The 16,136-nt window shown below is 41.5% G+C and overlaps 1 protein-coding gene across 1 annotated transcript; it reads right to left on the bottom strand.

The window, feature by feature from the left end:
* Positions 1-6,253: 6,253 nt before the first annotated feature.
* LOC138877006 (uncharacterized) lies at positions 6,254-15,622 on the bottom strand. The gene is made up of 5 exons (XM_070156370.1): positions 15,614-15,622; positions 8,520-8,654; positions 8,064-8,279; positions 7,755-7,966; positions 6,254-6,488 (listed from the first exon to the last, which is right to left on the bottom strand). The coding sequence occupies exons 1-5, from the start codon at positions 15,620-15,622 to the stop codon at positions 6,254-6,256; spliced, it is 807 nt and encodes a 268-aa protein (XP_070012471.1).
* Between the last annotated feature and the right edge of the window lie 514 nt (positions 15,623-16,136).

The following is a 16,136-nucleotide window of genomic DNA, read 5'->3' as shown; positions in this document are numbered from 1 at the left end:
GATCAACGCTTTTGTAGTCGTTCCTCAAGTAGAACTCAAGGTCTATTCATCCAAATGGGATAAACCAACTCGAGTTATTGCTTTCATCGACACCGGAGCTACTTCCTCACTCATAAATCATGTTGTTCTCCCGGAAGAACAATGGGTGCCGCACTTTAAGGATTTTAACACCACATCAAATGGAATCCTGACTACCACCGTCATTAAAAAGCATCCAGTCACAATCGAGTTCTTTCCAGGATTGAAGTTTAGAACTAAGATGATATGGTCTGATGTACCAGGAAAAGATCTTATTGTTGGATTCGACATTTACAGACAACTTAGAGATCAACTCCAGATCAAGGCTAACGGGATAGCTTTTAAAAAGCAGTTCAAACCTTATTATGAGATTCCAAGGCTATTCCAAATCACCAATGAAGAACAGATCAAAGAAATTGAGCAAAATCTCATTGAACATTCATGTGCTGAATCCCACAAGGATTTCATGAAGAAAGGGAAAAGCCCATTATGGAAAAACAAAGAATTTTTTATCTAGTTCCCTTTCAAGAAAAATAAAAACATCAATCAAACAAAAGCCAGTCATTCAGGCATGAATCCAGATCACCTTCAGCTTGCAAAGAAAGAATGCGAAGAACTTTTGGAATTTGATCTAATAGAGCCGTCAGATTCACAATGGGCATGCGAAGCATTTTATGTCAACAAAAGAGCTGAGTAGACAAGAGGAAAACTCAGGTTAGTTATTAACTACCAACCCCTTAACCACTTCCTCCAAGATGATAAATTCCCCATCCCAAAAAAACGCACTCTTTACTCACACTTAGCCAAGGCCAAATATTTTTCTAAGTTTGATCTAAAATCTGGATTTTGGCAATTGGGAATCCACCCTGAAGAAAGACCCAAGACGGGATTTTGCATCCCCGATCATCACTTCCAATAGAAAGTCATGCCCTTCGGATTAAAAACTACACCCTCTTTATTTCAAAAAGCCTTGATAAAAATCTTCCAACCCATCCTCCATATCTCCTTAGTTTACATTGATGACATCCTGTTATTTAGTATACATTGGAAGAACATGTCAACTTGCTTCATCAATTTGAGGCATTGGTAACACAGTACAGGATCATGCTTTCTTCAAAAAAGATGGTTCTTTCTCAAAAGGAGATTGATTTTCTCAGAATACATTTTGTCAAAGGTGAATGCAGTCCATGGCCACATATATGTCAGGAATTACTGAAATTTCCGGATACCAACCTCACAAAAAGTAGATCCAATAGTTCTTGGGTGTAATAAATTATGTAAGAGATTTAATCCCAAATATCTCTACATACATTTCACCGCTCACATAAATGCTGAAGAAAAATGCTCCATCATGGGGAGAGAAACAGGATGAAGCAGTCAGAAAAATAAAGGAGATATCTAAAAATGTCAAGTCCCTATACATCCCTTCAGATGGAAAGAAGATACTGCAAACTGATGCCAACAATGAATATTGGAGTGCTGTTCTACTTGAAAAAAAATGGCCAGAGGAAAATATGTGGATACGCCAGTGGAAAGTTCAAAGATGCTGAGCAGCATTATCACTCCACTTTCAAGGAAATTCTTGCAGTAAAGAATGGAATCAAGAAATTCAACTTTTTCTTGATACATACAGAATTTATGATAGAAATGGATATGAAGGCCTTCCCAAAAATGATCTAGATAAATGCAAAAATTATTCCCAATCCTCAGCTTCTCAGATGGGAACAATGGTTCTCTCCATATAAGTTTCATGTCAAGCACCTGAAAGGAAAGGATAATATTCTCGCAGATTTTCTGTCTCAAGCTAAAGAATTTTCAAAAAGATTTTCCCCTGCAAAACTGAAGTCAAGACAAAAGCTAATCAGCCACATCTTCATGGTTTCAAATATACCAGGAATAAGCTCATTGAAACCAACAGATCATCCGCCAGAGTTGTTCCACCTCATGGATCCCTTTGATCCATCAATTTTAATGGAAAGAAGAACTTATTATGAGCTCCAAGTTTTTCGACAATATGGAGGATCCATTATTAAGCCCTATGGTGTCAATCCAGAATATCCGGTCTGCCATATATTCATAGCTCAAGCCAAGGATTTGCCATAAGAACTATTATGGTTTTTCTGGTACCTATGCCATCAGTATTATATTTTCATGGAATTCAAATACAACGTCTTCAATGATTTTGATAACATTGAACCAACTCATAAAATATTTTTACTATGGTTCAAACCTAGAAGATATTGGATGAAATGTTTCAGCGATTCCTACACAACAAAAATATTCATGTTCAATAGGCCAGTGAAGATCATTAATGGAAAAGTCCAGGCGCAAGCAGAGGCATCATTCTGGTGCAAATTTCCCGTATCCATTTTATCAATGGAGGAAGCATATAGCGAGGCACAAAGAATCCTTTTCCAGCAAAATAGGTGCATCCAGAGAGAGATATGGCCAAAAGATTGGGCAAGCTGGAATTATACCAACACTCATCCTCACTGGGAAAGAGTCCGGGAAGCAGTAAAAGAATATCAAACCCCATATGAAGTCAGCCGAAAAAAGATCACTCACGACATTTCCAGATTAAGGTTACGGATTACATCTCTCAATCCAAAGGATAAAAACACAGCGGAGAAAGACCATCAAGTTCCAGGCATTACTACACAAGGACTTTGAAAAATGCCTAGAAGACAACCCTAGAATCAATGAAGGATAATTCTCTAAATCCCTACTAATCCCATCATAATCCTACATTACCTACCAAAAAACCCTCAAAAATCATCTACCCATGACAAGACAAATTTTCACATCTTTCCATACTATCCGGGCCCCACTTCCACTTGTTTTCACATGCTTCCACGTGTTTTCACATGCTTCGTCTCATGCAACACCCTACTTTTACATGTAGTCACATGCTCCCTTACACTTTCACATACTACACCATGTATATTTCACCCCTTTCACATGTTTTCAGGAGTTTTTTAGTTGTTTTGCCTAAACTCCTTCACATGCCAAGAAGGACCCACTTGTAGATAAGTCTGCCATGTAAGATATATTTATTTTATCATGTAAGTTTGTCTTGTAATAACCTCATAGTCCTATATAAAGGAGGCCTTGTAGTAGTTGGAGGATTATCTTGTAACCTTTGTAAATCTTTTGTGATATATTACATATGAGTACTTTCTAAATTTCCCTCTTGTTCTTTATTTTGAATGGATAAAAAGGTCGGTCCATGTATGAAAATATAGTAAGAATACTCTTTGAAAGTAAGCTTATTGTAGTACGAAAGTTTTTTGAGTTATAAACAGCTAACGTTGGTTATAGTACAAAAGTTTTCTGAGTTGTGTAGCGTGGCAAACTGTCCCTTATGGGTTGTTGAAGCTAGCCCCTTTGTAGGAAAACTTTTGCGACTATAAACAAATTAACTATTTGTGTAGCTTGGAAAGGTGTCCCTTATGGGTTGTTGAAGCCAGCCCCTTTGTAGGAAAACTTTTGTATCTATGATTTAGTTTACTTTCTTGGAGTCTCTTGCTCTGTTCCTTATACTGTGGTGCCATATCCCCCCTTCTTAAACAAACGTTTGTCCTCGAACGAGTCAAGAAACATATCTGAAGCCCCAAATAGGTGAGGATATCTACTCCGCATCTCCCGCTCGGTCTCCTAGGTAGCCTCCTCTACGAGCCGACCTCTCCACTGCATTTCACTGAAGCTATATCCTTTGATCTTAACTTTCGAAACTGACAACCCAAAATAGCTACTGGCTCCACATTATAAGTCAAATTATCATCTAACTGCACCGTGCTGAAATCCAGAACATGAGACGGATCCCCAATATACTTCTGGAGCATAGAAACATGAAATACCGGTTACACACTCGACAAACTGGATGGCAAAGAAAGCTCATAAGCCACCTCCCCAATCCTCCGAAGCACCTCAAAAAGCCCAATGAACCGAGGACTCAATTTACCTTCTTACCAAATCTCATAACACCCTTCATAGGAGAAACCTTCAACAGAACCTTCTCACCAACCATGTAGGACACATCTCGAACCTTCCTATCAGTATAACTCTTTTGTCTCAACTGCGCTGTACGAAGCCTCCCCTGAATTACCTTCACCTTTTTCCAAAGCATCCTGCACCAAGACTGTCCCCAATAGCCTATCCTTCCTCGGCTCAAACTAACCAATTGGAGATCTACACCGCCTCCCATACAACGCCTCATATGGAGCCATCTGAATACTCGACTGGTAGCTGTTGTTATAATCAAACTCTGCAAGGGGTAGAAACTGATCCCATGACCCTCCAAAATCAATGACACAAGCACACAACATGTCCTCCAATATCTGAATAGTGCGTTTGGACTGCCCGTCCGTCTGAGGGTGAAAAGTTGTGCTCAACTCAACCTGAGTACCTAACTCTCGCTGTACCGACCTCCAAAACTGTTAAGTGAACTGAGTGCCCCTATCTGAAGTGATGGAAACAGGGACACCATGCAAATGAACAATCTCCTGGATATAGATCTCTGCCAACCGCTCTGAAGAATAGGTAGTACACACAAGAATGAAGTGGAGGACTTGGTCAGCGGATCCACAATCACCCAAATTGCATCGAACTTCTTCAAAGTCCGTGGAAGTCAAACTACAAAGTCCATAGTAATTCGCTCCCACTTCCACTCTGGAATATCTATCTGCTGAAGCAAGCCACCCGATCTCTGATGCTCATATTTCACCTGCTGACAATTGAGACACCGAGCTTTAAATCCCACAATGTACTTCTTCATTCTTCTCCACCAATAATGCTATCTCAGATCCTAATACATATTTGCGGCACCCGGATGAATGGAATAGCACGAGCTATGGGACTCCTCCAAAATAAACTCTGGAACCCCATCTACACTGGGCACACATATCCGGCCCTACATCCTCAACACCCCATCATCACCAATAGTCACATCTTTGGCATCATCGTTATGAACTCTATCCTTAAGGACAAGCAAATGAGGATCATCATACTGGCGCTCTTTGATGCGATCATATAAGGAAGACCAAGAAACCACACAAGCCAATACCTGATTGGGCTCTGAAATATCTAACCTCAAGAACCGATTGGCCAAGGCTTGAACATCAGCTGTAAGAGGTCTCTCCCCAACTAGAATATATGCCAAACTCCCCAAACTCACCGCCTTTCGGCTCAAAGCATCGGCCACCACATTGGCCTTTCCAGGATGGTACAATATAGTAATATCATAATCCTTTAGCAACTCTAACTATCTCCGCTGCCTCAAATTGAGATCCTTCTGCTTGAACAAGTGTTGAGGACTACGATGATCAGTAAATACCTCACAAGACAAACCATACAGATAATGCCTCCAAATCTTCAGCGCGTGCACAATGGCAGCCAACCCCAAATCATGAACGGGGTAGCTCTTCTCATGGGGCTTCAACTAACGAGAAGAATAAGCAATAACTCTACCCTCCTGCATCAATACACACCCAATACCAACTCTCCAAGCATCACAATACACGGGGTCACACCTCCTTTTCCTACACCCGTAAGGGGTATAAGGGAGTTTTTTTCCAATTTAAGTGACAATCGAAACAAGATTATTTATTTAAAATTCAGAGTCTCCATTTGGGATAATTTATGGTGTCCCAAGTCACTAATTTAAAATAACGAATCGAGGAAAGTTGACTCTTATTTATGGTCTGCGAACACAGAAATCCGGGTAAGAAATTCTGTTAATCCGGGAGAAGGTGTTAGGCATTCCCGAGTTTTGTGGTTTTAGCATGGTTGTACTTGGCTCAATCAAATTGTTTCATTACTCAATTTTAGAACCTATGTGCATTTTCCTTTTAATAAAGAAATTATCTTGAAAATAGGTCATGCGTACGTGTACCCATTTGTTTGGCGCATCAAAAATAATGTCACGAAAATGTGTCTATAATCAATAATGCTTTGTTATTATTAAGAAAGTTTGGTCGAAGTTGCATGAACGCATACTCCGATTTTGTTTTCAAAATCGTAATCATGTCACGCGAACGTGTCTACAATCACGACAATATATTAACGTGCCTAAAGCAAACTACGAATGTTCATTTTAAATATCTAAGTTATAATATTTGTGAGGGCCATTAGGTGATCTAATTATGGGTGGAACACCTCAACCAATTTTTAAGAAATATACTTAATTGGGCCTAAAGACGTTCTTACCTACAAGTGGCTTGAACTCAAAATAGAGCTATTACTTAGTCTTTGGAATATCTGGCTCCTGAATCTTCAACTGATGGTAACTTGAGCGCAAGTCAATCTTAGAAAACACTCGTGCGCCCTGAAGCTGGTCAAACAGATCATCAATACAAGGAAAAGGATAATGGTTCTTCACTGTAACTTTGTTAAACTGGCGATAAGCAATACATATACGCATAAAACCATCCTTTTTCTTCACAAACAAGACAGGAGCACCCCAAGGTGATACACTGGTGCAAATAAAACCATTATCAAGCAATTCCTATAACTGATCCTTCAACTCTTTCAACTCAGGAGGAGCCATACGATATAGAGGAATAGAAATAGGCTGAGTGCCCGGCAATAGATCAATGCCAAAATCAATATCTCTACCAGGGGGCATGCCCGGAAGATCAGCTGGAAACACATCGGGAAAATCCCATACTACTGGGACTGAATTAACTAAAGGGATATCAATACTGACATCTCTCACATAAGCTAAATACGCGTCACACCCCTTCTCAACCATACACTAAGCTTTAAGAAAAGAAATAACTCTATTGGGAGTGTGACCTAAAGCACCCCTCCACTCAACACGCGGTACACCTGGCATAGCCAGTGTCACAGTTTTGGCGTGACAATCAAGAATAGCATAATGGGGCGACAACCAGTCCATGCCCAAGATAATATCAAAATCAACCATGTTGAGTAACAATAAATCGGCTCTAGTCTCAAAACCACTAAGAGAAACCAAACACAATCGATAAATGCGGTCCACAACAAGAGAATATCCCACAAGAGTAGAAACATAAACAGGGGAACTCAAAGAATCCCGAGGTACACCCAAATACGGAGCAAAATAAGAAGACACATCAGAGTAGGTGGAGCCTGGATCGAATAGAACCGATGCATCTCGGTGACAAACCAGTATAATACCTGTGATGACAGAATCATAGGTAACAGCCTCGGTACGGGCAGGAAGGGCATAGAATCTGGCCCGGCCTCCTCCTTTAGGGAAACCTCTACCTCCCCTACCACCACCTCTAGCTAGATGAGCAGGTGGGGTAGCAATTGGAGATGTAAACATAGCCTGAGAACTCTACGGGGCACGTTGTAGCTGAGAAGTCTATGGAGGTGCACCCCTCCCATGTCTGGGGCAATCCCTCACCATATGGCGTGTGTCACCACACTCAAAACAAGCTCTAGGAGGATGTGGTGGCTATGACTGGCTTGGGCCAGGTCTACTGGACTGACCTCTGAAAGCACTCCGCGCAGGACGCGCGCTAGAAATCGGAGGTGCATAATAAGGCTCTTGAGGCCTAGGAGGAGCTGGAGCACTACTAGCTGCTAGAAGAGCTGAATGAACAAGGCGACTCATATAACCCCTACCATGACGACCTGCAGCTAGGGCACAGGCACCAGAATAATGGCCCGACTCTCGAGACCTCTTGGCCTCTCTCTCCTCTCCCTCCCTAGCATGCATACCCTCAATCCTCCTAGTAATGCTCACCACCTACTGATAAGGAATATCCATTTCCAACTCACGAGCCATGCTAGACCTGATGCTGGGAATAAGCCCCTCAATAAACCGGCAAACCCTCTCGCGAACAGTAGAAACCAAGGCTGGTGCATGTCTAGCCAAGCTAGTGTAACGGACAACATACTTTGAGAAAGTCATAGCATCTTTGCACAAATGCTCAAACTCGGCGCGCCATGCATCTTTGAGGCTCTGAGGAATAAACTCTCTCAGGAATAGATCTGAAAACGGGGTCCAACTCAGTGAAGCAGCCTCGTCCGGACTGTCTAACTTATAGGTGCGCCACCACCGCTCCTCGAAGCTGGAAAGTAGTGAAGGAGACCCCGCTCGATTCTGATATACCCATGGTACGGAGAATACGGTAGCACTGCTCCAGAAATCCCAAGGCATCATCTGATGCTAACCCACTGAATACGGAAGGATCATACTTCTTGAACCTCTCAAGTCTCCACTGCTCATCATTCGAAGCTGTTGCATTGTCTTCGGGTTGGCCTGGGGTTACAGGCTGCATAGGAATAATCTCTGGGACCTGATAAACATGAACTCACAGCTCAGGAGTGCGGGCGGCGGGAGTTTGTGCTCCTCCCCTGGCCTGGGACGTAGCTGCAGCAAGGGGAAGCAACCCTGCCTGAGCCAAAGTGATTTACATGCTCATGAACTATGCCAGAGTCTCTTGAAGAGCTGGAGTAGTAGTAGCAATAGGCGTATCAGGTGCCTGGACTCCGGCTGGAACTGCTGGTGGTACCTCGGCGGCAGCTCGCGCAGGTGCTCTAGCTGCACCACGTGCGCGTCCTCGGCCTCTACCCCTGCCCCGGCCTCTAGCAGCTGCAGTAGGGGGCACGGGGGCCTGATCATCTAGGGTATCACGTGTCCTCACCATCTATGAGAGAATAGAAGACAGAAGTTTAGAATTGTGATGTCAAAATATCACACGACAAGGAAATCAAATTAAGTGGAAATTTTCCTAACAATTACATAGCCTCTCGTAGATAAGTAAGGACGTCTCTGTACCGATCAGTGAGACTCTAATAAACCGGCTTGTGATCCATGACTCCTATGAACTTAGAGATCTAATACCAACAAGTCACGACCCCGGTTCGCCCTCCGTGAACCATCATGACGGAACCTAGTCTCTACGACTAGCTAAGCCTAAATTGCGGAAGAAAACCAAATTTGCAGAAATAAAATAATTTAAATTAGAAATAAAGTGATAAACACCGTTTAAAAGTGTCGCTCGGCATACACAATATTTAACTCTCAAAAACCAATACATATTTCCAAGACCCGAAAACCCAAGAATCATAATTTAAGGATACTACATAGCTCTAACTCTAGAATGTCTAACAAAGAACCGAAATACAGAAGGGCTAATACTTAAAAGAGAGAACAGAGAGGGACTCCTCGGTCTGCGGATGCGACAGATATACCTCAAAGTCGCTAGAGTAGTCACCTCGCCTCAAAGGTGATAGGACTGAGTCGCGGTACCTAGATCTGCACATGAAAAACATGCGCAGAAAGGGCATAAGTACACCACAACGATACTCAGTAAGTGCCAAGCCTAACCTCGATCGGGTAGTAACGAGGAAGGTCAGGGCCCTACTTATGTTAAATAAAATATAAAGTTCAATAGTATAGAATAGAACAATATACATAAGTGCAGCAAGAAAAGTAACACGAGATATAAAAGGCAACAACAAATATTACAGAGACAAAGTAAACACAGAAAGGAAATAAGATCTAGCACCACGTAACAACCGGGATCTCCCAGGATACCGTCCTGTAGTCCCACTATACATATCCAAAGGATCTCCCGGGATTCCGTCCCGTAGTCCAACTCATAGTGCGCGGGGGGATCTATCGGAATCCCATTCCGTAGTCCCAAATGTAAATACCCAGTACTGGGGGAATCTATCGGGTGCATTCCTGTACTTCCATATAACTGTGCAGGGGGGATCTACCGGAATCCCACATCCGTAGTCCCAATGTAAACAGACAAGGGGGAGCTACCGGAATCCCACATCTTTAGTACCAATGTAAATACACAGTAGCAACAAGAAAATACTCAGAAATGTCAAATTCCATATTAAGGTAAACAAGTAAGTCTAGCCTACCATGCTGCACAAAATTCAGGTAAAACAGGTTGAGCAAATAAGGTGATTAAATCACTTAGACATGCTCTCCTAAGATAATAACAGGCTTAATAGTTCAAGTAATAAGAACAAGAAAGAGAACATCCTAGTAATTAATTAATAACAAAAAACCGAATTTCCAACAATTTGCACAAGTACGCACTCGTCACCTCACGTACAAGGCATTTCAGTTATCAACAATACCAAATCCTAAGGGGAAGGTCCCCCACACAAGGTTAGACAAGCCACTTACCTCGAACCGGCTCAATAATCAATCTGAAACCACGCTCTTGCCATGAGTACTCAACTCCAAATGGCCCAAATCTATTCAATTCAATTTCATAACGTAAATAACATTTCAAGTAACTGATTCTACAAAGAAATTCTAATCTAATACGTGAAACTAGGTAAAATGACCAAAACGCCCCTCGGGCCCACGTCCCGGAATCGGGTAAAAATTATGTTTTTAGAATCCTCACACTCTCACGAGTTCATGCATACCAATATTATCCAAATCTAAGGTCAAATTCCCACTCAAACGTCAAATTTTAGGTCTAAGAACTTTCTTCCAACTTTTCCCCAATTTTCATCTCCAATTCGAAATTAAATGATGAAACTAACTATAGATTGATGGAATATAACTAGAAAAGGTTAAAGAATCGTTACCCAATGATCTCCTCTTCAATTTCCTCTCAAAATCGCCCTCTCCCGAACTCCGAATCGAATTTCCATATTTTGAAACTAAACCCTCAAAGTTTTATATTTTTGCCCAGCTGTTACCGCATCTGCGGTCTTGGGACCTCTTTTGTGGTCCCACTTTTGCGAAACCATGGTCGTATCTGCGACTTCTCACTTAATGCTCGATTTCCGCATCTGCGACTATCCTTTCGTAGATACGGGGCCGCTTCTGCGGTGAAGACCCCGCTTCTGCGATCCCTATTGCCTTTCCTCCTTTTCCGCTTCTGCGGCTCCGCACTTGCGGAACACAAACCGCAGGTGCGGTTATGACAGAAACTAGCTGAAGCTGCAACTCCCAAACTCCAAAAATACTTCCGCCAACCATCCGAAATCATCTCGAGGCCCCGGGACCTCAACCAAACCTACCAACATATCCCATAACTTCATTCAAACTTTTTCCAACCTTCAGAACGCTCAAAACAACATCAAAACACCTATTTTTCATTGGATTCAAGCCTAAGAACCCCAAAAACTCTAAAAATATGCTTTCGATCAAAAAGTCTATCAAACCACGTTCGAATGACCTGAAATTCTGCACACACGTCACATTCAACACTACGAAGCTACTCCAACTTCCAGAATTCCATTTCGACCCTCAGATCAAAATCTCACTATCGAACCGGAAACTTCAAAATTTCAATTTTCTGTATTTCAAGCCTAAAATAGCTACGGACCTCCAAAAAACAATCCGAACACACCCCTAAGCCCAAAATCACCCAACGGAGCTAACGGAACCATCAGATTTCCATTTCGAGGCCGTCTTCACACTGTTCCAACTATGGTCAACTTTTTAATACTTAAGCTCTCATTTAGGGACTAAGTGTCCCAAATGCTCTGAAACTCAAAACCGAACATCCCGGCAAATCATAATAGCAGAAATAAACTCGGGGAAAACAGTTAATAGGGGATCGGGGCGTTAATTCTTAAGACGACCGGCCGGGTCGTCACAATCTTTTAACCACATAGGACAGCTGGCTGTCCCTTATTGCCTCAGCAATATTTGTGCTAACCAAATAGGGACAATTGCCCCATATTCTAGAAGCTTCTTATACTAGCCTTATCTAATAACTTATTTCATATTATTCCCAGACCCGTTAAGTTTTTATTTGTTCTATTGAACCCCTAAAGTTCAATTTGTTCATGAATCAGAACTAACAAAACAAAGACCAAGATTGGCACAAATCACAGATTGAAAGGACCAAAACGTTTATGCAATTAACCCTTAAATTAACCCTAAACCTAAATAAATTTATCATTGAGCTGAAATCAGAAATGACACAACACATATACATTTGAACCTAACACTAACATGAATCAACCAATGAATGATCCATTTTCTGAGATTTGAACCTACTGAACCAATTAACAGTGCCATTAACAGGGAATCAAACCACAACAAGAAACTAACATGCTTATTTTAAAATGAACTCGACTACACACAAGCTAAACCAATTTAAATAAACCCTAGCCGCAACTAAACTGACCAACTAGTAATTGAAAAGAATGTATGAATCAACCCTAAGACTATTGACTAGATTCAATGGTTAAACGCAGGGGTAAACAAACAAATTCTAGAAAACAAGAACCTAAATCATGTAACTAAAAACAGAAACCATACGAAGAACCAACCAAAGAAAAGAAAAATGGTCAAGAAAAGAAACCAAACAATAAGTTACCTATTTATTGTAATGAACCAGTTGGACTCGGAGAACCTAGTCGGTCACTGCCAATGGACCATAATCTGCCGGGTTTTGGAAATGAACAAAAATCAACATCAATAAGTCGATCTAGCCAAGAATGATCGACCAATGTAAGTCTTGGGTCAAACTCTGAAGAAATGCCGGCGGAGCAAAAAGGGCAAAATTTAGGGTTTTGGAAATTTCTCAGATCCAAAATTCAAGGGATTTGGGTGATGTTATGGTGAAATGGAGTGGAGATATGAGGTGAGGGGGAGGTGGTGGTTGTCTAGTGAAGTTTTGGAGGTTATTGGAGGTCGACCGCCGTCATGAAATGATTTCCGGTGGGCGGCGACTAGGGTTTAGGTTGTTTAGTTTGAGAGGAGCTTAGGGCGGCTAGGGTTAAGAGGTTAGAGATGGGTGGGGGAAATGGGGGGATCTCTAGGGTTAGGGGGGTCGTTTGGACATATATATGGTGGGGGATCGGCCAGTTCTCGACCGTCTGATTGAACGAAATCAATGGCTCAGATCTCATTGCAAAGAAACGACACCGTTTTGGGGTTTTGGGTGGAGACTAGACTGGGTAAGGGTTTGGGCTGGGTCAAAAGCTGGGTTGGGGTAGGGCTTTGGGCTTGATTGGGAAATTTGGGTAGGAAATAGCCCGATTTCAACACTTGAATTAATCCCTCTTTCATTTCTTTTAAACCTTTTTTCTTTTACTTTTTTTCCTTTCTTTAATTAATAAAAACTTAAATTAAACTCAAAATTAGCCTAAATTGTAAAATTAAACTAATTATAAAATTATGGCAGTTGACTGGCCCTGAATTAAAAGATGAAAACTACTAATTTCTAAAAATGCAAAAATGAACCATTTTGTGATTTTCATTTTAACAAAACAATTAATTAACTTAAATAAACCTAAAGATATGGAAACAAAATCTAAATGCAATGCATGGTATTTTTTAAATTTCTCATGGTTTTAATAAACATAAACATGCACAGAAATGCAAACGATTAACACAAATTCCTATAAAAATTCTATAAAATTGAAAATAATTGGGAAAAATTTATTTCATTAATTTGTAAGAGTATTTCATATAGGGAAAAAATCACATGCTCACAGCTTTCCCTCTTCACTCGGAAACACGAAAAGTTTTCGGGCAAAGATAAAATAAGCGGATACAAGCGTTTTTTGCCCGTTCGGATACTCTGTTGGAAGAATTTTTGAAAGATCTGACCGAACCTTGATTCCGAGGTTGCCTACATATCCTTTGCTATAAAGGAATCTGGTCAGTGTACTTCGAGAGGTTTTGGTAGCTGGGACTACCAGGAAGTTGTGATTTCACTATTGCTGCTGTTGTTACTACTTGCTGAACTCCTTATCACACCAAGAAAAAATAAAAAGAAGCTAGGCTAACTATGATCTACGAATTACAAGAATCCTATCTACCATCTTCAAACTTGGTCTTGCTGCTTCTACATTTCTAGTGTACATCTTGAACTGTTGACCTGTAATCTCGAGGTGAATTTCTGTTGTTGCTAATGCGAATTGAAGTCTAAAATGGGTTCCCTTGTTTTCCAGGTGGGTGCCTAATTGTTGAAACTTGAACTACATTCTCTTGTTTTCCAGGTGGGCGCCTGATTAACAAAACATTGAACTGTATTCCCTTGTTCTCCAGGTGGGCGCCTGATTACCAAAACTTAAACTGTATTCCCTTGTTCTCCATTTGGGCGCCTGATTACAAAGACTTAAACTGTATTCCCTTGTTCTCCAGGTGGGCGCTTGATTTCCAAAACTTGAACTGTATTCCCTTGTTCTCCAGGTGGGCGTCTGATTGCCAAAACTTGAACTGTATTCCCTTATTCTCCAAGTGGGCGCCTGATTGCCAAAAACTCGAGTTGTATTCCCTTGTTCTCCAGGTGGGCGCCTGATTGCCAAACTTGAACTGTATTCCCTTTTTCTCCAGGTGGGCGCCTAATTGCCAAAAACTCAAACTATATTCCCTTGTTCTCTAGCTGCCTGATTGCCAAACCTTGAAATGTATTCCCTTTTTCTCCAGGTGGGTGCCTGATTGCCAAACATGAACTGTATTCCCTTGTTCTCCAGGTGGGCGCCTGATTGCCAAAACTTGAACTGTATTCCCTTGTTCTCTAGGTGGGTGCCTGATTGCCAAAACTTGAACTGTATTCCCTTGTTCTCCAGGTGGGCGCCTGATTACAAAGACTTAAACTGTATTCCCTTGTTCTCCAGGTGGGCGCTTGATTTCCAAAACTTGAACTGTATTCCCTTGTTCTCCAGGTGGGCGCCTGATTACCAAAAACTCGAGTTGTATTCCCTTGTTCTCCAGGTGAGCGCCTGATTGCCAAACTTGAACTGTATTCCATTGTTCTCTAGGTGGGCGCCTAATTGCCAAAAACTCAAACTATATTTCCTTGTTCTCTAGCTGGGCGCCTGATTGCCAAACCTTGAAATGTATTCCCTTGTTCTCCAGGTGGGCTCCTGATTGCCAAACATGAACTGTATTCCCTTGTTCTCCTGGTGGGCGCCTAATTGCCAAAACTTGAACTGTATTCCCTTGTTCTCTAGGTGGGTGCCTGATTGCCAAAACTTGAACTGTATTCCCTTGTTCTCCAGGTGGGCACCTGATTACAAAGACTTAAACTGTATTTCCTTGTTCTCCAGGTGGGCGCCTGATTGCCAAAACTTGAATATTATTCTCTTGTTCTCCAGGTAGACGCCTGATTGACAAAACTTGAATTGTATTCCCTTGTTCTCCAGGTGGGCGCCTGCCATTACAACAAAACAGACAAAACAGAAGAAACTTTTCTGCCAAAGTTTGGTGTCTGGGCACATTTGTGAGTGGCCCGAAATTGACTTGGCTACGCCAAAAGGCCTCATCTCTAAAAGCCCGGCTCGCGAGGCGTCCTTCTCGCAGTAGGATTCCAACCTTTGAATTTGTCTCTACGATTGGTCTTTCCTGTAGCTGGACCGCACCTTCGCTTCACACCTCTGGTTTGTATGCAAAAGAATAATCGAATCATGTTACCCAAAAAAGCTCTAAGAATTTAAAAGCTAAATCCTATTATCCAGGATGGCCCTGAAAACTAAAGCTAAAACTCATCTTAAGAGTGAAAACTTGAAAGCTACATTCAACTTCCTAAAGGTGAAACTTATGCTAAATCTCATTCTCTAATGAAGGTCTTAAAACTAAGTCCCCTTATTCAGGAGGGTCCCAAAAATTTTAAACTAAATCTCATTATCTAGGAGGGTCCTGAATAGCCGAGAATAAACTTACCTGAGCCATGCTCTCTTCCTGGAGGATCTCTACAGAATGAACAAAATTGCTTGCCCCTGAACCATGCTTTCCTCATGGAGGTTTCCTACAGATCGAACAAATTTCTTTCCCCTTCTCAAACAGCCTTTGTGATAACATAATTTAGGCATGACACTTGAAAAATTCAAGCTTCCAAGCTTTGATTTGGACATAGTCTGCATCCCTGTTTTAAACAAAGAAAACTTGTGAGTTTAAACATGGTGGTTAGTTTGTGGCCTTGACTTTGAGAGTGATTGCTCCTTCACTTCCCATGATAATTTTGATTTCAACTCGAAAGACCTTTCTTGTTTATTGACTAACCACTTTCTCTGTCACCCTTATCTAAGAAGATACCTCTGATTCGTTCAAACCCAAATCCTCTATCTGTTGCATTGTGCTCATAAATTGACATATACCGAACCTTTGTATTTCACATGAATCCCAAAGCACGTTGATTGTTACCAACTCAGTGCGCTTGATGTTATTTCATGATGCATGCCACTGG

The sequence above is a fragment of the Nicotiana sylvestris genome, chromosome 1, assembly GCF_000393655.2.
Source record: "Nicotiana sylvestris chromosome 1, ASM39365v2, whole genome shotgun sequence".
Classification (NCBI taxonomy): domain Eukaryota; kingdom Viridiplantae; phylum Streptophyta; class Magnoliopsida; order Solanales; family Solanaceae; genus Nicotiana; species Nicotiana sylvestris.
Note: the sequence above shows the minus strand (reverse complement) of the source record. Positions and strands in the feature narration are given on the sequence as shown.